General features: G+C 40.4%; 1 protein-coding gene across 1 annotated transcript in view; it reads right to left on the reverse strand.

Moving 5' to 3' along the window:
• cacna1aa (calcium channel, voltage-dependent, P/Q type, alpha 1A subunit, a) overlaps window positions 1-21,213 on the reverse strand; it is a 67,102-nt gene extending 45,889 nt beyond the window's left edge. Inside the window, exons 1-17 of the mRNA XM_030735635.1 lie at window positions 21,121-21,213; window positions 20,604-20,743; window positions 12,481-12,572; window positions 11,674-11,826; window positions 11,269-11,456; window positions 9,580-9,683; window positions 9,260-9,375; window positions 8,385-8,429; window positions 8,197-8,280; window positions 6,956-7,162; window positions 6,544-6,656; window positions 6,210-6,322; window positions 5,972-6,103; window positions 5,629-5,701; window positions 5,144-5,261; window positions 3,934-4,001; window positions 3,649-3,755 (exon numbers count right to left, since the gene is read on the reverse strand). Coding sequence (XP_030591495.1) covers window positions 3,649-3,755; window positions 3,934-4,001; window positions 5,144-5,261; window positions 5,629-5,701; window positions 5,972-6,103; window positions 6,210-6,322; window positions 6,544-6,656; window positions 6,956-7,162; window positions 8,197-8,280; window positions 8,385-8,429; window positions 9,260-9,375; window positions 9,580-9,683; window positions 11,269-11,456; window positions 11,674-11,826; window positions 12,481-12,572; window positions 20,604-20,743; window positions 21,121-21,213 — 1,946 coding nt within the window. The remainder of the gene's footprint in view (window positions 1-3,648; window positions 3,756-3,933; window positions 4,002-5,143; window positions 5,262-5,628; window positions 5,702-5,971; window positions 6,104-6,209; window positions 6,323-6,543; window positions 6,657-6,955; window positions 7,163-8,196; window positions 8,281-8,384; window positions 8,430-9,259; window positions 9,376-9,579; window positions 9,684-11,268; window positions 11,457-11,673; window positions 11,827-12,480; window positions 12,573-20,603; window positions 20,744-21,120) is intronic.
• Window positions 21,214-26,052: the final 4,839 nt, after the last annotated feature.

A 26,052-nucleotide genomic window follows, 5' to 3' on the forward strand; every position in this document is an offset into this window, starting at 1 on the left:
AAACGGAGCCCCTACGCTGTCACGATGACACCCCCATTGCGACCAGCCACCCCTCCGGAGAGACACGGACAGGTCCACCAGGCCAACATCCACCCTGGGGAACCCCAGAGGACCGGACCCCACCAGCACCGGGGAGGAGAGAGACAGCAGGGGAAAGGAAGAAGAGATGCAGGGGGCCGCAAGCACTGCTCCAAACCCCCCAAGACTCCCCCCCCAATCCTAATCAGCCCACCTGCCACTCAACCCCTACCATAGTGTTAGTCACCCATACCATTCCTTTGAATATTAAATTAAATAATTATATATTTTTATATATATATATATATATATATATATATATATATATATATATATATATATATATATTTTTATATATATATATATATATATACTTTTTTTTATTTAATTATTATTTATTTTATTTTTTATTTTTTTTTGTCATGTATAATATATGGAGTCTATGTATTTATGATTCAAATTTGTTCCCCAATTTCCCGACTGAGGAACATCAAGGCCCCCGCAGGTTGAGGCCCAGAGGAATCGCCCAAGGATCCCTGGAGAGGCAGAAATCACAGCGAGGAGACAGGGTCAAGAGCGTGAAGGGTTTTAAGGACTGATCAAGTAAATGGTAAATGGACTAGTTCTTATATAGCGCTTTTCTACTCAGTCAGAGCACTCAAAGCACTTATACAACATGTTTTACATTTACCCATGCACTCCCATTCATACAAGCACTTCCATGTTTACTAAGCTAAGTGCTTTTAATTAGCTAACATTCACACACATTCATACTCCGACAGGACGGTCGGAGAGCAACTTGGGGTTAAGTATCTTGCCCAAGGATACATTGGCACGTAACCTGGAGTAGCCAGGAATCAAACCGCTGACCTTCCGATCAATAGGTGACCTGCTCTACCTACTGAGCTACAGCCACCCAAGGGCGAGAAGGAAGCCAGAGACCGCCGGGAGGCGGAGCAACCAAGAAGAGGGACATGGGGCCATGGGAGGGAGTCGCACCTTCAATTGTACGTGGCCAGGCTTCACGCAAAGACACCACGGACAACCCCCTCAACCCTCTCCCAATCCCAGGAAAGGTCTCCCCATCCATTGCCACCCCACCCCACCACACCCACGAAGCCCGGGCAGCACAGCCCCGAGTCCACCCAACAGGCTCAACCGCCCCACCCCCAACCGGCCCCCAGGCCAGAGGGAGCACCCCCGCCCCCCAAGGGGAGCCAGGGGCAAGAGAGGAGGGCACCCAGAGAACCGACCGCCCCGACCCCAGGGCCAACCAGGGCACCCCGACAGGCCTGGCCCGGACCCCCCAGAAGTCCAGGCCCGAACAGGGCCCCACGACCCCCACAGCGCCCAGAACCCCATCATCCAAGTGCCCAATGTGGATGTTACTTTGACACATACCACCTACCTAAGCATTGTTGCAAACTATGTACACCCTTTCATGGAAACAGTATTCCCTAATGGCTGTGGCCTCTTTCAGCAGGATAATGCTCCCTGCCACAAAGCAAAGATGGTTAAGGAATTGTTTGAGGAGCACAAGAATGTGTCTGAGGTGCTGACTTGGCCTCCAGATTTCCTAGATCTCAATCCAATTGTGCATCTGTGGGACATGATGGATAAACATGTTTGATCCATGGAGACCCCACCTCGCAACCTGCAGGACAAGGATCTGTTGCTAACATCTTGGTGCATATACCACAGCACACCTTCAGGGGTCTAGTGGCGTTAATGCCTTGATGATTTTTTTTTTTTCAGTTGCCCTAATCCTCTTTTGTAACTTTGTAAAAGAGCATGCTAATGTTAATAATTTAAAGGACCAAATCTACAGGGAGAAATTTTGACTTTAATATAATCTCAAACAAGAACAACTTACTGAAAACACAGTGGTGAAACTTTTTAAAACCCTATTCACTATGATTAGAGAAACATTTCCTAGAATGTTCCTGTATTCCTGCACTCTGTTTAGACTGCACGGCTGCTTAAGGGAGAGCGTTTTTCTTTTGAGAGTACAAACTGGACTTGTGTTGCCTTACAACTGGTTTTATGTAGCTTTCATGGGGACCTCCTTTCTGAGTCTGCCATAGAATATCGTCTTAAGAGATTCTTCATGCACCACTGATGTCCCCAAGTTTAAAATCCCTCCTTGGAAAAAACAAGGACGATCTCTACTTGAATTTAAATGTTGTTCTCTCTTTTCTTCTTTTTTTTTGCACTACAGAAATTAGGGATTTGGATTTACACTGGCACACAAGAATGGAAGGCAATCTGCCACCCTACAAAGCTTAGAGCTTAACTCAAATTTAAACCAGGACTCTACCATAACCTCTGCCCTAAAGTCTCCTTTCAAAAGAGCAGAAGATTTGAATCTTTAGAAAATTAGGCAGCACTGTTTGTGAAGGTGGGTTTTCTGGATAACTTTGGACAAACAACCATAGCAACCTAGTGAAAAATACTAGTTCAGTATATTAAAGTAGATCATCTCAGTCAACCAACATCAACTCTATACCTGTTTCTTACACACATATGCATCCACACACAGACACACATACACATGCACTGTAGTGAAAATCGGACATATTTAACTTTAACAGGAATATCATGTAAATTAAACTGATAAGACAGACACAAATGATCAATTCATAGTGAAGCACACTACACAGCACAAACAGTAACAAGAAACTAAGCGAGTTGTGAAATGATGAACATGTTAATAAGCAGGTTTATGCGTGAGTGTATTAAGCTAAAACTCAAGGACATGTTTGTTCATTGTGAGTGATACTGAGCTCGCATATCAAAGTGGTGAGGACAGGGCTGTGTTATTATATGGTATTTAAAAAGAGACATGAGTCCCCCTGTGTTATGCAGAACACATGTGTGTGTGTGTGTGTGTGTATGTGTGTCTGAGGGCAGAGTGTGTGAACTTAACCAGAAGTGAAAGTAAAGACCCCTGTGTATACAAAGAAAGGGGATCAAAGACTCCTCTCCTGGCGAGAGGAGAACTGGCCTGGATCAGTCCAACACTGATTTGTGTCTGTGTGTTTAAGTATGCACAAAAGTGTGTAACAAAGAGAAGTAAAAAGAGGAAAAGGAAAGGAGAAGGAAGGGATGACAGAGAGAGGGAAAAGAAGCAAGTATATGTGTTTTCAAGCTATCCCTAATTGGCTTTTTCCAGATAAATGTAGCCATGTTTCTATGATGACAAAATAGCAAAACATGCAAAGAATTTTAAATGCATGAACATTACATTTTACACTGAAATACAGAAAAAAAAAGAAGAGGGTATTTTATCAAAGAATATTCTGCAAGCAAAAAATCAGGGACTGTGTATTTTGATGTAATCTTTTCAAGTGGGATTAGACAATAACGCTCACTGTGATGAAAGACTCTTTGCAATCACCAACATCACCACAGATTGATAAGGTGATGAAGTGATGCTATAAGAGTCCCAGCTTGAATAGATGAAAGTTCATTAACAATTTTGCTCACTCCAAACACTGAAGTGTACTACACAGTCCTCTTTCCAAGGCGCTGAATCCTACATAACATATGCAAGTCATGAAATTCCTGCTGGTATTGTGTGCCCCCCCCAAAAAAGGAAAAGAAAAACAAAGAATAGAGACAGAAACTCACGCTGCAATGGAGAGGTTTGCAGCAGACAGTGGGCTAACTTCAGCCACCTCCTTGGCTTTCTGTAGGGCAATCTTCTGATTGGCAGCTTCCTCTTCTTCCTGTTCATCCTGCAAATGAGGATTAGGAAAGAAATCAAAATCCAGACATGGAAAAAGCAGGAATAAGGCACATAAGAGAAACAAAAAAAAAAAGGGTTGTTGATTAGAGGAGCATAACTCTTAATTAATCTGTTAGTGTAAGAAACTGTGCTCATACTATATGAAGGAAAATTAGACTGTAATCTACCTTGGTCAGTTCCTGTGCATTGGCCAGATTGTCCACAGCGATAGCCAAGAACACATTCAGCAGAGTGTCTGAACACAGAGTTAAAAGCAATCCAGCATCTGGGAGATTGTTTGTACAAGACAATATAACATGTACGTAAATTGAAAATTGGAATTGGCTAAACCACTTATATTATAATGTACCGCTTGGCAAGTTGATGTTTTGGATTGTAGCATATCAATAATGCTATAATATCATCCCTGATACAGTTCATGTAACAGTGTCTGGTTTGACTTCCAGAGATAGATGGCAGCACACCATGTAGCATTATAGTGATTACGTGATTAAAGGTGCAGTATCAAAGACATGATAAAAAAAAAAAAAAGAAGATTAGAATCTGAATTAGCATTATGACAACAAAATCTGCGCTGATGAGATGTTTATTGACATTAGTATTGTGACCCCAGTTCCAGAAAAGTTGGGACGCTGTGTGAAATATAAATAATAGATAGAATGCAATGGTTTGAAAATCTCATAAACCCATATTAATGTATTCACAGCAGAACAAAGAAAACAAATCAAAACTGAGAAAATGGACCATTTTAAGAAAAAAGATAAGGTCATTTTGAATGGCAGCCACATGTCTGGGTCATATTTTTGGGTCATATTTTTGATTTCATGATGGGCCGAATGTTTTCAATTAGTGAAGGCCAGTTCAGCGCCAGACTCTTCTATTATGAAGCCATGTTGTTTTGATAGCTGCAGTATGTAGTTTAGCATTGTCTTGCTGAACTACACAAGGCCTTCCCTGAAAAAGACATCTGGATGGGAGCATATGTTGTCTCTAAAACCTGTGTGTACCTTTCTGCGTTGATGATGCCTCTATGAGATTTGAAAATCATCGCATTCTGTTTTTATTTACACAGCATCACAACCTTTTGGGGACTGGGATTGTACATAATTTACGTTGTAGCTCAAGATAGAAGTAGCCCTGCTTAGGATCCAGAGGGGCCGCAAAAACAAAAGCAAACCCTTTCTAGAATAATGCATTCTACCTATTGCACCTTTAAGATGTGCTAAAAAACAGTGTAAAAAAAACCTTTGTATGGTTTTTACTGAGCGTAAAGTAAAAAAACTCAATGTAAAACTCAACTACAAATGTCTCCACTCTAAATATCTGAGAGCTGTGCATGCATTTAGGCTTATTTGCAATGTCACTGTCAAGGGATACAGTTGCCAAAAAGCGTGAGTACAATGAAGAAGACAGAGAAGGCCATGCCCTTGTTGACTCCTCCCTGAGATTTGATGCCATCATACATCACCACATTCCAGTCTTCGCCGGTCAGGATCTGGCAAACACACACAAATAGTCAGACAAGGCTATACCAGTATTTAGTCGTTGATGAGTACATACACATGCACATAGTATGCGGTTGCTCAAAATGCTATAATCAAAGAACAGACTTGCTCTCTTTTATACACATACCTTAAATATCTGAACAAGTTTTAGCAGAATTATGCTCCTGCCTAATAATCTTTAAGGATTCAAGAGTAGCATTTTACATTTTATATTACTTCCTCATGCGCAAATCCTCTTTAGTCCTTTTATCGTTTAGCTCTAATCCAGCTTTGTCTTCTACATCGCAGCTCCCTCCCCCCCACTAGCCTCTCCCTCCCCCTTTTCCCCTTTTACAGTACACAGTCTCCTCTGCTTACCTGGAACACCGTCATTATTGCTGCGGGAAAGGTATCGAAGTTGGTTGGAGGGGTGCCACTTTCAAAATTAAACCTAACAGTGAAAAAAAAAAAAATAGTAATAGGAGAGAGATGGGGGGAAAAAGAGAGAGAGAAATGAGCAGGAAAATACAGAAGCAGAAGAAAGAGTGAGCATAGAGAGAACGACTGAGAGAGCCAGAGGCAAGTACAACAAATGTTTGTCTGAAAACCTAGTGTTCAAAAAATGCCTTAGGTCAACTGCCAATTAACAAAAACCAATAGGTTAGCAGAAAATTAAACCATGACTGTTAAAGGGGAAGGAGAGAAGGAGAGAGACACTGACTGTCCTCCGAAGAGCTGCATGCCTAACAGGGCAAAGACAACTATGAAGAGGAAGAGCAGGAAGAGCAAGCTGATAATGGACTTCATGGAATTGAGCAGAGAGACGACGAGGTTACGCAAAGACGCCCAGTACCTGGTAAACAGAAACAGGAAATGAGTGTAATACTGTGTCCTTTAGTTAAAGATAATTACTATTATTCTTACTATTATTAATATTTACTGTATTACAACTGACTTACTTGGTGACTTTGAAGATCCTCAATAACCTGAGAGCTCGTAGCACACTGATGCCAAATGATGTGCCCGGTTGGATGATGGACCACAAAACTTCAAATATACTAACAGATATCACCTAATATAAATGTAAGCATACGCAAACATGTACAGTTACATAGTATATGTAACAAACCGTGTGCACATATCAGCATGCAGTACGGCATGTTTGTGTGCATGTAAGTTTTTTCATACAATTTCACTGTATTGATGCAAAGTCAGTGTATAGACCCGCTTATGAGTCTGTGCATTCCTGTGTTGTTTTGTGTAGGGTTTGGACCCAACTGGAGTTGGACTCACAATGCAGTCGAAGCAGTTGAAGGAGGAGTTGAGGTAGGCCTGTCTGCCCAGGCCGTACATCTTTACGCACATCTCTGTCAAGAATATTCCCAGGAAGATGAATTCAGCATAATCTGCATAGAGGGCAAAACCCCAAAAAAGAGGAGGGCGAAAACCTGAGTGAGTCTCTGTATATGCATTTGTCCCATAATCATTTTTGAACGAGAGAGAATCTGCGTGAGAGGAAGACTCTGTGTGCTTGGATGTGCTTGTGCTAAATGACTGGGTCAGCTCTTTCATGGATTTAGTCACATTACTGAAGAATTTGCTAGCCCACTCCTTTCCAGTAATCTGTGATGAAAGTACTTGTGCATTTGTGGAGATAATCGCTGCATGCTTGCACTAAGTATACATGTATTCACCTCCTACTCACATAGAAAATCTGAAAGTGGTTCGGGCTGGTCGTAGTGCACAACAGCCACACACAGCGTGTTGAGGCCCACCAAACACAGCACAGTCCAGTAGAAGCCCTGGGACTTAACAACGTGACGGACAAAGAAGCGAAATCGCCGCTCCCGCCGCTTGAAAGTTGATCCCTCGAGTTTGGAGCTCTTCAAGCTGGCACGAGCAAACGGTGAACCTACCATTTGCAAGAGGTAAACGAGGCACATTGTATATCAGTAGCTTCACTGTGAAATGAATAGTTGTTCATTGGTAAAACACGGCAATCTTGAAATAAGATCACTGATATATTTGATTGTGCTGATTCCCAGTCATTACAAAAGGAATGCAGAATGCTTTCAAACTCATGTGAATGGGTAGTAATGAAAATCAGTGACCAAAATCACTGGCACTAAAATGCTACATAATTATTCTTATGACTTAATAGGAAAGTGGAAGAATATATCAATCTTCTATACTGGACTGTCAACAAGGAAAATCGTGTCTATGGACTTCCTGTTTGTTGGAACTCTACAATTCCGGAAAAAAATCCAAAACACTTTTCTACACTGCATCTGTTTTATTTTCAAGTACAAACTGGTGTATAATTCACTTAAGGTAGCACATGTCTCATCAGATTGTAATTTCTAGGTTACACTTGAAGAAGGAAAAAAAAAAATTCTTATAAGAATCTTAGAGAAATACCTAGAATGACAGTGCTGAAGCAAATGGTTGGAGCGGAGAAATGGGAATGAAGTAACAAGGGCAGGTTAAAGGCAGGGGAAAAGATGAGGGGCTTGAGGACAGTGAAAATGTAACATTAGGAGAGCAAAGCACCAGAGAAGGAGAAAGGAGAGGGAAGGGCGGGAGAGGGATGGAGGGAAGGGGTCAGGTAATGCTGATATGCAAGATAAGATAGCATCTCTGTGTACCTGTGGTTTGTCTTTGACTGTGTGTGTGTGTGTGTGTGTGTCCCCGACTGTGCTACTCTTGTTGTGGCGATATAAATCCCTTTTTTACATGGTCATAGGAAGTAGGTGTGTTTTAAATGAAGATTATTATGAGGTTAGGTTTAGATTAAGGGCTGGGGTAGAAATGCATAGTGTTAGGAACCTTTACAGAAAAAAGCAAATCCAGTGTTCTCTGAAGGGATATATAATGGCTTTTTTTGTGTGTGTGTGTGTGTGTGTGTGTGTGTGGTAGAAAGGCAGAAAGAAACACAACGTATCTTACCTACTCCCAGGTCACCCTCCCCTTCCTCTGGATTTAGAAGCTCGGCTTTGCTTTTATGGTTCTTTGTGGCTCTCCTACGAGAACCTGTTATTAAGAATATATAGATTCACATATTAACCTATAAAACACTGATATGTTCCTTAAAAAATTAAACAAGTCAAATTCATGTTCACAAAAGAAAGTCATACCATCATAGTCATTTTCATTTTCATCATCTGCCAAGATGACCTCTTCTACAAAAGACACACAAACAAAAATGTTAGTATATTACGTAACCACATTAAATTTATGTCTCCACAATATATCTTTATGTTGTTTTTTCAAATCATAGTCTCTGTTTTACTCATCAGTCCCTCCTTTTGTTTTTTAGCTTCCTTGTTTTTATGTAAAATTGTCTTTTCAAGGAGATCAAAGCTCTGTCCCGTCTATCTGCCTCTTTAGCCACTCCTTCCAACATCCAGCCTCTAACCGTCCTTCTTGCATTTTTCCTACCCTCTAAAGAGGAACTGTGGACCCTCTATCCAAGGGTCTGCAAACCTTAACATATCCAATATATGTTATGTTTGCTCTCCCTCCCCACGTGATATATGTGCCATTAAATGTGTGTCACTGCTTTACTGGATATGCATTATGTTCAAGGCAGTTCAAGAAGGCACATCTTTATACAGCAGCTGCTATAGAAAACCAGTCTGTGACATGTAAGTGTCAGTGTGTATTCAACTGTAAATAAAATACAATCTAATATAGCTCCTTGTTGCCTAACTAAAAATTCTTGTGCAAGTGTGTATGACAACATTATCTCTGTGATTATAACTCATCTTTCCTGTGGCTGCCCTTATGGTAAAATCCACAACAATTGGCTTTTTTTTTTTTTTTAGACTTTTTACGTTGATGTTCCAACAAAAAGTGCTGGTTTACTTTTATTACATCATCACACAAATCCAAAATATGCAACGTTTCAGTGGTTTGAGTGCACAAAAATGTGCTGCGAAACAAAACACTGTAAACTAACACATAAAATGTATCGTAGCAAAATGCCACATATACACACAATCTGACATACCAGCTTTACAGATCCACTCAAGGTAACCGTTAAGTTCCCTTTCAATCTGCTGTTGCCTCCTGAGCTTCAGGAACTCGCTCCTGTTTTCCACACGCTCTCTCTCTTTGGCAAACTCCCTACAGAGACAGACATGACAGAAAGTTAGCGAACACTTTTATGCACCCTGCATGTTTAGTGTGATGCAACCTGATATCAACATTCATTAAAAGATTAATGTACTGTGTATAGGAAGGGGAACTTTGAATAAACCCTTTCAACACACACACACACACACACACACACACACACACACACACACACACACACACACACACACTTACCCTGACAACACACCCAGCACCAGGTTGAGCATAAAGAAAGAGCCGATGATGATGAGGGGGATGAAGTACATCCAGTTCCATGCACTCCCTGAGGCATCATTGCTCTGAAAACACACGTGCATACACACACACACACACAAAACCATCAGTAATTAGTAATCAATATTTTCCTCTTTACTCATGTATTTGATACAATGGCATAGGAACTTTCACAAAGAACAATTTAAAAGAGACATAAACTCTTCAATTAATCTCAGTCAGAGAAGAAGAAGATAAAATATATCTGACCCATTAAAAAAATCTAATTAGCTGTAAATTAGCTGTAGTGTCATATACTGTCAGTCTCTGCTTCCCTGCTTTGTCAAATTAAGGTCTATTCATTTGCATCTACAGTACATACTCCACAAAAGTTAAAGATCTGATACTCTTCATGTAATTAAAATAAAGAGTAGTCATATTGTAAGATGTGACTTAATCTTGTGAATAAATGTCAAGTCAATATTGTCATTAAATAGTGGCAACAATACACTCTGAACTGCTGCCCACTACTTATGGAACCATAAACAACCACAGGCATGAGATGATTTTGATTTAAGTCACCTCAGTAAGTAAATGCTTATTTGCCACTCTACTCAGCTGCTCCAGCAGAGTAAAAAATGTATAACAATTGCTTTGCTCTCTCCCTCTCTGTCCCTACCATCCTCCCATAGACTATCCTTTCATAATCATCCCTTATTCTGTCCTTATTGTTTTGTCTCTTCTCTTCCTATGGAACCCCTTAAGAACCCCCTCCACCTGTCTTATCATCCCTCCCTTATCTATTTCAATGCTTATTTAATCTTTTCTTAATTCCTTTCTCCATACCCATCTCCTCACTGCCACTAAACAACCTTTACAGTGATTTTATCAATCCCAACTTGAGACCCGGGCTTTTCTTTCCTGTCTCGAGCTGTCTTTCTCATAGTCTCCCTCTCCTTCCTTTCCCGTCTCCTCCATCTTTCCTTCTTCCTGCATGTACGTAAGCTGGCATTGCCGCTGTGTACCCAATGTACCGCAGACCCTTTTTCTACCATTAAACTTTTATTGCTCCCCTCCCGAGCAGCTGCAAGAATAACTTGGGCTGAACAGGCCCTTTTAAATATAGAGCAGCCCCGGGAAGGAGGGACAGAAGGAGAGAGACAGAGAGTGAGAGGGACAGGACAGAGGAGAAGGAGAAATGAGGGAAGGAAGGGAAAGATAGAGGGAGATAGATAAGAGAACTGGGTGGATGGAGAGGGAAAGGACATGGAAAGAGAGACAGCTACAGTAACACTCAAAGACCCTCATCTACCTCTGGTTTCCACAGCAACCGTTACCCCTGACAGCAGGGAACAGTCCAGTCTTGGACATGAGTGATGACACTGTTGGTAGTCATTTCATAGGCAGATGAACAGTGTGCACAGATGAAATTGTTGAAGGTTTTAACAGCCTGATTTTTGTATTTTATCAAAGAAAACAATCTCAAATGGCTTTCTAATGTGGAGGTTTAGATCCATGCAAAATGGCCATCACATATGACTGAAATACTTCATGTTTTTTTTATATGGTCTCTAAAAAAACAACACCCATAGACATCCTCTGTTTCCCTGCGCTAAAAAGCTGGTCATTGAATGCGTGCTTGTGTTCCAAAAGCTGTTAAGCTTTACATACATAGTAGAGCAGGTCAGTCCAGCCCTCCATGGTGATACACTGGAAAACGGTGAGTATAGCGAACAGGATGTTGTCAAACTGGGTGATGCCGTAGTTTGGTCCCAACCAATATTCTCTGCAAACGGTGTCCTCTGGACACTGCCGTGACTGAGGCTCTAGCCCACATGGAAAGTCTTTCCGGATCTCTTCTAAACATGGGTAAAATTGGGATAAAACAAATATGGGATTTCTGCATCTGCAGAAACTGCACAGTACACCAAATATTTACTATCTGTTTGAGTTCTAATTTTAGCACTGCAATTATTTAAAGTCTACCTCATCATGAACAGGTGCACTGTTCTCTGAGGAAAACGTTTTAGCAACTTAATCATGACTGCAAACAAGTGTGCACACAAAATCCTTTACTTGTTATATTGTCAAAGCAGGTTTTGTGGAATTTGCCCATGTAGAACTCCAGGCCAATGATGGCGAACATGAGGATGGCAAAGAAGAGCAGCAGGCCAATTTGCAGCAGAGGAATCATGGCCTTCATGATGGATTTGAGCACCACCTGTAAGCCTAAAAGACACAGTGTATATAGTATTAGGACCTTCAGAACAAACATTTAACGAGTTTTGATTTTAATATGTCTGGTCTCAATTAGTTTGCAGTTAAGCTACCTTTCTAAGAAGACAAAAGAATCCTCCTAACATCTGTTATAAAGCCAGGGCTTACTCATCATAAAAGTCATAAAAGTTTATTTAGCTTCTGCTGCATGTTGAGCTGAAGCTAAATAAACCATATACAGTATATAGTATGTCACATATTGATATGATGCTCCCATTTGGTTTTCATAGAAACCCAGGTGACTTTTATGATGAGTAAGCCCTGGCTTGCCTGTTCAAGCCTGTAGTGGAGAACAGGCTATTAATAACACTGCAGTGGCAGTAGTGCTGGAACATTACTGCCACTATAACATTTAAAAAATGAGCAGAGTGTGCACAGAAGTACCACTTTTGTTGTTGCATTATGCAGCGCAACACAGAAGCTGCATAAAACCCTTGAAACAAAATGCTTCTCTGTGCTATTTTGATCCTCCAATAAAATTTAAAAATGTTCTGCACTTTGAGAAATATCACTTTCTCAATTGTTAAGGAAATATAAATGTAGTTTAGGGTAAAGGTGAAGAAAGTTTTTTTGTTTTTTTTCCTCAGATGAAGAGTATCGACTTACTGGGAATACCGGACACCAGTTTGAGAGGCCTCAATACTCGCACGGCCCTGAGTGTCCGCAAGTCGAAATCTGAGCCCACAGTGGACAGAATCCTAAAGGGAAAAAGACAAATGCACAGAAGTGTGCACAGAGAATCAATATTTAAGCCAGCCAAGCTTGTCAATGTCCGTCAGCCTCGCAGTTTCACTATTTCTTTCTCATACATGCACAAATCCATGCCAGGTCATTACAAACAACTGGGTGAGCTCTGTATGTAAATCCCGTAAGAGCCGAGCTGATCGATAGGGCTGACAAGTGAAGTAAGACAGAGAAGTGTATCAGGATGAGAGAGGGATGGGCTGAATGGAAAGTGTTTTCATATCAGGGCGAGAGAGTGACTATAAAATGAAAAAGGAGAAAGATGGAGAAATGGAGAGGAGAGGAAAGATGGGTGGAGAATGGGAGGGACTAAGGAGATAAAAAGATAGAAAAAACAAAAAGATTATGACTTATTTATTGCTTTATGTCGCATGTTTCTGTTCAGGGTAAGCACATTTTGGTGTGTGCTATGGCAACTATATAACCACTCATCAGCTAAATAAAAGTTAAAAAGCATAAGCGTCTATTTGAGAAGGTTAAAATGTTCCCTCGTGCCGCCAGACTTGTAGTCAGTCCCATCGTCTGACGCACACTGTGAATCATCAAACTTCCCACTTCTCTATCTCTTTCTCTCTCTTTCATCGTGTCTCTCTGAAACGTTTCTATTTTCCTGTGTTCCTCTAAGAGGCCCAGTGACACAGCAGAGCCTTAATCACAGGTTTAAGGCCGATTCCTACAAATTTTAATAGAAGGGAATAGTGACACTGACTCAGGGTCTTTGGGTGAAGGTATACTTGGTTGTGGTTTTGAATGTGGTATTGTGTTACCATGAAGCCCCCCAATAGCAGCCCCCCCCTCATGCTTCATCATGAGTGTATAGGCTAGGGTCCTTGTAATGACATTGTGTGATATCAAATGCCTCATCAGATGCTGACCTGTAACTGAGAAGTTCCTAGTTTAGTAGGAGGCATTAATGCACTTCAGCTGGATGTGCATGATATTTGCAAAAGAACAGACATCCCACAGAGATAATACTCTGTTCTATTAATGGAACCTGTAAGTCACTGAAACTCGATTTAGGAATTTCAAGGAATTGTTTGCCAGACACAGACATTTTTAAACTGTTACATACTGTCCATATAGTCATAATTTTAATATAATAAATTGGGAGTCTCTCAAAGCTCTTTTTACAAATAACAAAGCTTAGAAAGATTATATTTTTAAAAAATCAATAACATCAACAATAATAATAATAACCATTAAAGGACAAATGTAAAGCCAATTTCTCAAAGAAATATGACATGTTGCTTATTTGCTTAGAAAATCTTCAGAGATTATATTTTATTACCAATATGTTTAGCAGATTTAAGCACAAACACTAAATTACAGCTCTTAACAAATTTATTAGATCACTTGTCATAAAAACAAGACAACAGAAATATTTTAGAAATCTGTCAAAAACTATATATAGGTAGGTAGATGTAGGTAGATGTATATGTATTTACAGTGCATAAAAGGCCCAAATACTTTTTTTTACTGTATATTATTTAACAAATATTTAATGATAGCATTGGAATCACATAAATCACATATTAGTTACATAAATCTCTGAAAGGCTCCACAGGGTTAGTGCTGTTTTTTTTTGTTTTTTCATACTGGAGCAAAAAATCTCACATTGAATCACTTTCATACGTTTCAAAAAATGTATGACGCTACTCAATCGCAGTATGATATTGCTGAGAACTCTGCTTCACCAGGACGTGAGAGCACTGCCCTCTGCTAAGCAACATGACCAACAAAGCAAGTACAGATTTAGTGTTTTGCTCAAGGATACATTAGCCTGAAAGATGCTTGACAACACAGAGTGCTACATTAATGCAACTTCGGATAGCTATAAAGGGAGAGATGAAGATGATGTAGTAGAGGAAGGCGACTTTACAGTATGTTTTGCACAAGGGGAAAGAAATGCAATACATACTGTAAGTACAATGGAAACAGGAAGTTAGATACCCTACTAATTTCTATATTTCAAATGTAGGGACAAGTATTGAGGCTTGAGGACAATAATTATCCTCTAAATTGAGCTGCATTGATGCAAAAGCATAATGCTGCTATTTTGTAAAATAATAACCTGCATATCCAGCTGGGAAAACAGCACCCTGTGTGCTGACATGAAGAAACACAACTACATTTACATATAAAAGATGAACGAGTATACCCATGTTAGTATTTTGGGGGCCACAATACAGAAAATATCTGACAAAAAAAACCCTGGAATTTCAAAATCTAATTATGTTATCTATTTCTGTGATGTGACTATAATTACAGTAAAAACAATAACAACACTGATGATTGGACAATAATGACAATGAACTATGATGATATTTACTGTCATGGTGATAGTAACAGTGATGATGGTAATAACAATGGTGATGATGATGATTTTTTTCTAACCAGCATCTGCCATCGCAAATAGTGTCAAACTGATGAGGCAGTTCCTCATTCACACTGTCTCCACGGTTACTGGGTCCTTTCTCATTCATAAGTGTTTCCATGGCAACAGGGACCTTGGCTCATTGATAGAATCTCTGTATCACCTTGGTAACAGGGCCAAGGGGAGGAGCCAGATTGATTGCCCCCCCCCCCCCCCCCCCCCCTTCTCTATTTAATGTAAATGTTTTTAATGTAAATGTTTTGCATCTTACATGCACAGCTGCACATCTGTACACCAGTACATACAAAAACATTCATGCACACAGATGCACGCATCTGCACAGCAAATGGGCGTTGGTTAGAGCTTAAACATAGTGAGCGAAAATAATTTTATTCAAGTATGCACAATGGAAAGTGGGTCATTGGAATAATCAATGGAAAACAATTTCTTTCTTGTCAGAGACAGATGCTCTCTTGTGTACATCTTTAAATTCACACACAGACTGCACACATATCCGCATTTAAGCAGAAGAACACAAATGTTTAAGGAGAATCAGATGAAGCAATATTGCTGTAACAAAAACCTCCTCCCTCCACTTCTGATGAGAATCCAACGCATTATCCAAACAACATTTATCCCTGCTATCTCCCTCTGCTGCTTCCTGCTGATTTCAGCTAAAATCCAACTAAATATCTCTGTCCACATCACTGACTAAATCTTGCAATCTCTTCTCCAGACTCTCCTGTTATCTGCCCTTGTCTCCTTGGTTGCATCTGTGACTATGGTTCAGATATTTCAGATTAAATGCACCAGCATGTTCCTTAATGTTTTTATAATATTAATAAAATCTTCCATGTCTCTTAAGCAAGTTTTTCACCTGGCAACTGGACTGTCAAGACACCCGATCTGAACCAGACCCCATGTCTCCTCCTGCAGGTGGTCAATCCAGAGAAGAGCCATTGTAGTGAAAAGAGAGCAAATCCAGAAGGTGAAACTGTCAGTTTCCTGGCTGATGCAGGTTCCTACCCTCACTTATGGCCATATGCAGAACATGATTGCTGATATACACAAACTTTTTGATCCTCAGAGATAGAGTTAGTAGCTCAGTGGGTTGAACATTTGAATAGAACGCCTCATAGATGCCTCTTAGGTGAGTTATTTTGGGCATGCTCAACAGGGAAGAGACCCCAGAGCAGACCCAAGGCACACAGGAGAGATCATTTTTCTCGGCTGGCTTGGAAACACATTGGTATGCCCCCCAAAGAGCTGGTGACAGTGGCTGCGGAGATGAAGGTCTGGGCAGTTCTGGACAGTTCTGCTGAGACTGCACATGTATTTTCATTGTGTTATTTCATCTTTTATAATGACATTCCATTTAATAAATGGGAAACTGGAAAAGCATCACACACAGCTTTGCATTAGGTCCGGTGAGCACAACTCTAGACACATTTTAAAAAAGGGAAGGTACAGTAGTAGCTCTAGACTGGCCTATACAGTATTTAATTATCTCAGTGTTAAAGCTGCAGGGAAGTCTCACAGTAACCTCAAAACACATTTCAAACTGGAAGGCACACTCCTTAAGGATGGTGCAGTTGTGCAGTGGGTACCACGGTCACCTCAGAGCATGAAGCTTTCTGGCCAGCTCGGTTCTTTCTGTGTGGAGTTCTAAGTGATTCTGCTCAGGAAGCTCCGGTTTTCTACCACAACCCAAAGAAATATTGTTTAGACTAACTGATGTCAGGCCTGCAACTGACTTGTGACCTCTTGGGTGTGTGCCACACCTCCCAGTTAAAATTGGCTCCAGAAGAATGGGGGTAGATAACTGATTGAAGGGAAGATGGACACACCAATTTAAGAGACTATGATTTCACAGTACTAGTAAATTAACTGGTGCAAGTCATTCTTCTTCTTTTTTAAAAAAAAAAGAATCTTTGTAACTTCACTTCTTTTTTTTATGCTTCTTTGTGCCTTTTTTAGCTGATAAAAAAAGAAGAAAAAAAAAAGAAGCCCTAACATGGATACAGGAAGGCAACTAAAAAGGGGGAGGATGCAATGCAAGTATGGCTGTAAACTAAAAGTAATTGGACTAATAATCAATAGTGGGTGTAGTAAAAAAAAACCAGCCAACTTATTCTCCCTGCCAAGCCACTGACAATTAACTACAACACATTGGTCAACACCCACAAATCAAACGACTTGGAACAAGAGTAAATGGCTAATCTCAGTGATGTATTCAGACATATTAAGTGCTATTTGTGTGTTTGTCTTTGTGTGTGTTTGAAGAGAGCGCCGGCAAGTGCAGCGAGGGCGAGCAGGACATGGAAAAGAATGTTTGAAGTGGAAATGTCTCTGTGTGCGCGCGTGCATGTGTGTGTGTGTGTGCACTGGACAGTGTGTGTTATCAAAGGTTTCCACCAAAGGTTGATAGAAAGGCCAAGTAGCCTTTCATCTTCAAAGAGCTGGACTGTTAAAAACACACCAGCCATTCAGAGAAAGCACAACAAAGAATGCGTGCGCCGTGTGAGCGCAAAATGTATTGACTGCAGGCCGCGTCCGTAATGCATGATGGGAATGTACGATATACATACTCTATGTGCTGCTCTGTAAATATCGCTACAACACAGCTGGTTGACAGAGAGGGTATGTGCACTATGGCTGCTGTTTAGACTGCACGACAATGAGATTTGTTTCTTTGAAGAATAATCTTTGAATTTGATCATTTCACACCTCCATCCATCCATCCATCCATCCATCAATTTTCTCAGCAGCAGAAGGGGTGGAGCCCATCCCAGCTGACAATGGGCGAGAAGCAGGGCTGTCAGTCAATGACAAAGCTTTCACCATTTTTAATTAACCGCACAGCTATAGCCATGTCATCTTTGGACTGTGGAAGCTGAAGCACTCAGGGAAAACCTGCACAGACACAAGCAGGAGACGCAAACTCAGCCGACCAGCAGCTTTGAATCCAGAGCTTTCTTGCTGTCAGGTGACAGTGCTCACCTCCCCGTGTTGCCCTAACATCACACCTGAACCTGTAAAATAGTGCCTCGTAATGTGTCAGACTCAGCACAGCGTCATTTCCATTGGCTGTTCATGGGTGATTTGTCCGATCTTGAACAAGACTGCATATGATGCACTTGTCAGTCATCTATTAGTGATGCACCAACTGTGAAACTGTAATAATCGATGCTGATGTTTTTTGTTTGTTTGTTTGTTTTGTTTGCTTGTTTTGCTGTCACTGTTATTTATTGCCCCCTTTTCTGAGAGGTCAACAAAGAAATAATTACAAATAAATATTCTGAAGTCTTGCAGCTGTTCATTATGCTGTTCTTGAATAAAATCATACAAATTTAGAGCTCGTTTCCAAATAGGACCAAAAAACCAACGTGATGAAACTGATGTCATTAATGAATGCCATTATCTTTCTTTTGTGATTGTAGTTGTGTTTGTCATCTTTAATGCTCCTCTAGCTGCCCCCCCACCCTGCAGATAATAAAGATTTCATTGACTTTAGACAGTAGTTAACAAGGCAAATATCTGCTGATAAAATATTTCATACATAATCAATTCAAGGAAATCCAACTTGTTTTGATTTGAGTCATATGCCTTTCAGCAGTGATCACCCTGAGGCCATCAGACAACATTTCTTCTTCTTTGGTCCCTTTAGGGGTCACCGCAGCGGATCATCTGCCTCAATTTCACCCTATCCCTATCAGCTTTGTCACCGCAACCTTCTGCATGTCCTCCTTTACTACATCCATGAATCTTCTCTGTGGTCTTCCTCGTCTCCTCCTGTCTTTCAGCTCCATATTCATCACCCTTTGTCCAGTATCTCCACTATCCCTCCTCTGCACATGTCCAAACCATCTCAGCCTTTGCTCTTTAACTTTGCCTCCAAACTGCTCAACCTCAGCTGATATATTCATTTTAAATCTTGCGCACCCTGGCCACTCCCGGTGACAACTCACTTGAGAATAATCTACCAGCAGATCTAGTGGTGAAATGGAGAGACTGACAAATAATAAAATAATAAAATCAAAGATCAGCTTTAAGGATGTTCTACTTTTCTTCCGCTCTAACTCCTTATCCTCTCTGCATTTCACTTCTTCCTGCTGTCGTGCTGACACTTGTCTTCTCACCTCTCTTCTCTCTTTCAGTTGCTCTATTGCGCCATGCTGAGAGGAACTTGGCTTCATGATTGCTCTTATTAAAGCATAAGGACATACTGCCACACTGAGTGTCCGCTCAATGAATGTGTGTTTGCCTTTGTATAAGACAGAAACATTTGGGCAGAAAGGCGCAATCACTAGATTTACTGGTGGCTTTGTGCAACCGGTGAAGCCCCCGCCAGTCACCGCATGCACACACAAGAACATATAATTACCTCGACGTGAAAATCTGTGCCACCACTCCCAAACAACAATGTGATTTAATGACCCGGGAAAACTATATTGCTGCTGGAATTTGCAAAGTTGTTAAGAAACATCAGCCTTTAAATAGATGTTAAAAATTAATTAGTCAGTCAGTTAATGAGATATATTTTTTAGCTTTGTTGTAGTTTTTTGTGTGTTGTGGCAAATTGACTGCGACATTTTGAACATCAGCAGTAAGACATACAAACACTGTTGTTTGCTAATGCATCACTCATGCATCACATTCTTCTATATCACATCAATCTTTAAACAGAAACTGCAGCATTACACCAGCAGTGGTGAGATACATAAAAGAGGCTTACTGTGTCTTTAAAGAAATATGTCGGATAGACGGAATGACATTTGACAGTCAGTTTGATGGATGGATTAACAGATGGATGCGCCAAATGAGCGCATTCCTGAATGTAAAATGTAAACCCATTTGCATGTGTGTAGACACCATCATTCTGCTTCTCTACCCTCTTTTTCATTTCTGTCAATCAAACCTATTATCTAATGTCTCTGGTCCTTTGCCGTGATCTATAATCTAATAAGTGAAGGGAATAGTAAATCCATCATTTGAATCCTATTATGTCTGAACTCGCCCTTGTTGACACCATTTCTGGGACAGGTTTCAGGTTGCATTCCATCTCTTCCCTTTGCGCTCTCATCTTCACCTTCTTATTGAGTGTTCAAATCAAATGCAGTGGTGGCCCTATACAATGATATGTACATTTTCCCTCTCTTACTTGTTTTCTCCTCCTGCATTGTCCTTTTCCATTTGTTCCTATTGCGTCTCTCTTTCTATCTAGGTAGCAACAACTGTATTACATCCTCCCTTCTTGCCTTTTTTCCAATGCCAGTTCTCCCTGTGCTCCCCAACCCTTCTGTCTCTGTATATATTGTGGTGACATTTGTTCACTACCCAGGCTGCTGGCTGCCTGCAGTTCTGCTCTGTGATCTGACTGCTGCCTCGCCCAGAATGGGGCCTTTCATTAGGTCAAAGGAGCAGGAAAAGGACACTCACACACATGTATGCATACAAACGCACTAAAACACATGACAGACCTTGACATGGAGTCACAAAAGTCCTTTCTTAAGTTTAGTCAGATGCACATTTAGATCTAACTAAAGGTTACATACTGTATTATGCATGCATGTGTCTGTGCTTGGCTCATATCTTTTTGTTTGCTACTCACCCTGTGAGCACTACCACAAAGTCCATTATGTTCCATCCATTTCTCAGGTAAGAGTTCTTGTGGAAGGCAAAACCAAGCGCCAGGATCTTTATTCCCGACTCAAAGCAGAAGATTCCTATGAAATACGGCTCTGTATCATCCTAGTATTATCCAAGAGAGGATAAGAAAAGGAAGAGTAGAAAGACAGGGGAAAGGAAGAGGAGGGGAGGTTAAAAGAGTTTGAGAAACACAGTAAGACAAAGTAAGACAGCTGACAGTTGGTGAAGTATTTTTGCAAAACTTAAGTGTGGCTGTGAAGTGACGGGTAAAATTATATTGTTTCTACTTTGTCTCTTCTGGCTTCACGTTTCATATGGATATTATTTTAAGACATCATCTTATGTGCCATAGTGAGCAGAACATATGGCTGGAGATGGAGAAAAAAACATCTCACCAATACAGAGTGGTAACTGTTACCTGGATTTAATTGTGTTTACATGTAGAACAAATGCAATTTTGTCTTGACTGTTTAGCTTACCAGGCGTTCTGAGAGTGGCGTCTTGTCCCCATCAGGCAAATGTTGTTCCAGAGCCAGAACGATGCAGTTGGCAATGATGGTGGCTAGAATCATCCACTCAAATGGAGTGAGAAAGGTCAGTCAAGGAACAAATCTTTTTTTTTTTTAAATTGACATTTCCACCAGGTGCTATTCTTGTCAGCTAAGAACAGGAAACTGAAGCTACAATTCACACGGGCTCAACAAAATTGGACAAGGTTGGAAAAACATTGCCTGGTCTGATGGTATTCAGATGGCAGGGTGTAAAAACATGAAAGTATAGCCGGATCCTACCTTGACTCCATGGTTTAGGCTGATGGTGGTGGGGTAATGGCATGGAGGATATTTTCTTGGCACACTTTGGGCCCCTTAGTACCAACTGAGCATTATTTAAACACCACAGTCTATCTGAGATAATGAACCACGTCACAAAGCTCAAGTCATCTCAAGTTGGTTTCTTGAATATGATTATAAGTTCACTGTACTCAAATGTCCTCCATAGTCACTAGACCTCAATCCAGTAGAGCAGCAAATATTTAAGTGTTAGAGTCCATCAACAATTATGTTTCTTTAAGGCCACACATTGTCTTTGTATATTGCTATATGACTCTAATGGCAGTTGGGCGGGTTCTTACAGAGGTCAAAACACAAGTTGTCAAAATAATAGGCAAACATACAAATGCTGATTCCATAAATCCTAAATAAACATGTTAGGAGTTACTGTTATCTTTTAATTTGCTAGTGCATTTTCAAGAAAATGTCTATGAGAGCCCCAAAAAAACCAAACCAAAAACGTATGCAATAACTACAACTTAAATCATAAATATCATGTCATGGTGGCAGGAACAGAACAGCAACAACAGAACAGTTTAAACCATGCAGCACTAAATTGTTGGACAGATTTAAGTATAACTTATGGTGCTAATTTACTTGGCTTGCTCAAAACCTCATGAGACATTAAAGGATAACTGAGACAGCACCCCTACTCTAATGTCAAAGGTCAAAGAGAAGGTCAAATATATATGCAACTTGAAGGCACTGCATGTAAGCAAGTCTGGAAAAAATATAGCAGCTCTATCTCAAATGGAACAAAGTCTGGCCTCTCTCTGCCACTGTTTACCCACACAAATACACACACACGCCCACATGCCATCATTATGAGTCAGTTAAATATGTTCTGCTAAGTATATTTTCTGATAACACACCACCCACATGGGCAAGCAAAACAAAGACACACAAAAAGACACAGGCTATATTAAAGTGTTAGTGTGTGATAACATGCTTGGACACTGACTGAGCCTTATTGTGGCATCACCATTTGGCTGTAGGTACACAACATCCACACACTAGTACAGAGAGCAATAGAGAGACTAAAGAAAGAGAAAATAAAGAAAGAGGGACTACCTTTTTATACATTTAAATATCTCAAATGGAACAATGTCCGGCCTCTCTCTGCCACTATTTACCCACACAAACACACACACACACCCACAGCCATAGAAAGACAAACATGCACACGCACACACACATGTACACACAGGTGGGGTCATCGTGAGTTAGTGCCTCTGTCTCATTACGGTCACGGGATAAATGGTTACATTTAAAGAGATAAAGGAAGAAACCAAGAAAACAGACGATGACGAGAGGACCAAAAGAAGAAGCTAAAGAAGAAAAGAAGTGACTGACTTATTGTGCACACACACAAAGGACATGTCCAGAATTTATCCTTCTTCTTCTTCTTCTTCTTCTTCTTCTTCACCTTCTTCTTCACCTTCTTCCCACTTTAATGCTTCCTTTGGGATCAGACATTCCCAGGGTAGTGGGAAGAGGGGAAAAATTGAAGGATGAAAAGACAGAAAGGGAGAGAAAACTATTTATAGGAACATACATTACGTGTGAAACGTGTCTGTTACACTGACATGATTGTGTGCTCGTGATGAAGGGGAGCTGAAACACAGCTCCAAGCTGCAGAATGTGTGTTGAGATCATGTGCGTGTGTTTGACCACTCTTCACACATCACTCAAAAACCCAAGGCACCATTCAATTAACCTCCCTGCCCCCAGCTATGCATATTAATGTATGTATATGCATATGAATATGTTAACCTGTGAGAGTGCAGAATGTAGATGAGTGAAAGAGGGAGAGCGAGACAGGACAAAAACATGCTGAGACAGAGAAGAGAGATGTATATAAAATCAAATGTGTTTGTATGTATCTGCTATGTGTGTGGAAATGGGCTTTCAAAAAAAAAAAATCAATACTCAGGTACAAATCAATACAAAAATCAGATAAGATAGTCATTTGCAACAGTATTGATAGCAACAATGGCGTCTTCGTCTTCTCCAGTCAACACAACTTCACACAGCACGCTGCAGACAGAAAGGCACCAAACACTGGGCACAGCTTCTGGGTCAGAACAATGAAGAAGTGCCTTAAACCTGCATTGTATATGAAGGCCACCAGATTGTAATAGGATGTGGTTGCAAAAACACATCTGGTCTGATATAGATTAGGGACAGAAAACTGTTCTGCTGTTATCCAATGACCGAGTGGTTTCACAGTAAGGGCCGCTCCTCCTCATCACACCTGTTTTTTTGCAACAAAGACAGCAAAAACACTCATTTCGATACTTCAAACCGAGACCTTAAAAAAACCAGTGGGTGACATCACGGTAGCTGGGTCCATCTTTTGCACTGTTTGTGGCCTGCACACTGCCCCTCCCCTCACTAGCAGCTGAAGTATTTGACATTGTTTTTAAAATGTGCACGTGAGGATGGATGACTCACTCACTGCAGACCAAATCTACCTCTGAGTACAAATAAAGTAACGTTAACCTGAACCTTTATATCTGTTAGTCACATTAGTCTTCTGTTGTCATTAAGGTAGAGGCTAGTGGCTATGGCGAATAATAAAATGATGATATGTGCACTAGGTGGCAAATGTTATCAGCCCTGCCATCTGTAATGTTATTAGAAAGTGTTAGTTTAACAGGATACCACAGATATTTGTGTCTAAAAACTGTTCTGTTTCTCTTAAAATCTGAGACCCAACCTGAGAAAAGGCTACCAGCAACTAGACAGAAACAGTGGCAGACAACCTTAAGAGCTCTGCTTGATCAGCAGTGAAAACATGGTGCTTTATGATTCAAGATATTGATGATTGGCTCGTTCTTACTCAGGCAGTGTGTTTGTTTAAATGGGTGTGTGATACACTCATAGAGAGAATTAAAAAAAAATATATAGCACCTCAATTCACATTCACAGATACTTTTGGTACAAATTCAGGATATGAGTAAATGACTCACATAAACATTCAATGACAAATCTTCTCTTCCTCCTTCCTTAATTGCTATAAATAGAAATTCCCTATTGTTAAAAGCAAAAGATAAAATACAGTGTGATTCAGTGAAATTTAGACTGTGTGTGTGTGTGTGTGTGTGTGTGTGTGTGTGTGTGTGTGTGTGTGTGTGTGTGTGTGTGTGTGTGTGTGTGTGTGTGTGTGTGAGAGAGAGAGAGAGAGAGTGTTTATGCACTGTAATGGGAACAGCAATAGGTCGCAGACAAAGAAGTCTCGCCAAGAAAAGGTAATTGAGGCCATAATACACAACTAGTCAGCCAAATTACACACACGTATCTATCTATAGAACTGTGAAAAAGTCTTGAGCCCCTCATTTCTTTATATTTTGCATCCAAGGAGCTAAATTTTTGTGTAATTTTTGTGCAATAGTTCGCCTTTTTCTGAAGGTGTTCTGAAGTTTTTCTTTGTACATTGGCTGCCTTTTCACTCATTTTCAGTCCCGTCCTTGTACCTAACCATTTTCAGAGGAATGTTTTGTTTGTTAAGCCACTTAACACTGACCCATGAATCAATCAAGCACAAAAAGGCACCAAACTCATGGGATGATCCAATGTTGTGTCTACACAAAACAGACACCTTTTAGCAAAGAACTGATTTTAAATTGTATTTCTGACACTTTGTTACTGGCAACCTGTTTCAAAAACACATAATTTGTTCCAATTTCTTTAGTTCAACCTATAAATAATGCTCAAGTTAATGCAGTTTGACAGGTATAAAATATTATTTTTGCACCAATAAGAGCTATTAACCAAACTCTTGGCATATCGACGCTTTTTTGGTTCAAATCATCATGAATATGTATGGAGGAGGTCAGGAGAGAGGTACAACAGTGAGTGTCAGCTGTGATGAAGAATAAAGGTAGCCATACCAAATATTGACTTTCAAGCTCATTTGAATTGTACAACTCTGCTTTAGCCTTATATACTGTATTTCTATGTATGTTTGTGCATGTTTCAATAAATCACTGCACCTATTTCCTATTTTCAGAGCAAAACATAAAGAAATGAGGCGTGGCTCAAGACTCACAGCACTCCATGCAGGCCTTATCTTTGCTTTCTCCTACCTCCTCTCCTCCTTAGTAAAACCCTTGCCTATATTTCCTTCCAGCTTACTCTGTTAAGCTTCCTCTCTCACACAACTCAGCGCTTGTATATGACTATGCCCACTTTCAGCCATCTCCCAAATTTTTCCTTATTATCTTTTGCTTTCCCTTCTTTTCTCTTCATCTTTCTCACAGTCGCCCATCTCTCTCCAGTCCACCTTTGTCTTACTGAGCACACCCATCAGTCATCTCTATCTGTATCATGCCATCTCCATTCAATATCGAATGAGAGGCGAGAGAAGGAAAGAGAGATGCTGCGTCAGCATGAGGACACAGACAGCCAGAGACAGCACAAAAAAAGAAAAAAAAAAGGTTAGGGAGGAGGAAAATATATGGTGAGTTAAAATGAAAGAGAGAGAGTAAAAAAAGAGAAAGAGATTGTCCTGTGGGTACAGACATGATTGAAAGGAGTGAGTGGTGAGGAATAAAAGGGAGAAGGAGGCAGGACGTATTA

Source organism: Archocentrus centrarchus, chromosome 8, assembly GCF_007364275.1.
Source record: "Archocentrus centrarchus isolate MPI-CPG fArcCen1 chromosome 8, fArcCen1, whole genome shotgun sequence".
In the NCBI taxonomy this organism is placed as follows: Eukaryota; Metazoa; Chordata; class Actinopteri; order Cichliformes; family Cichlidae; genus Archocentrus; species Archocentrus centrarchus.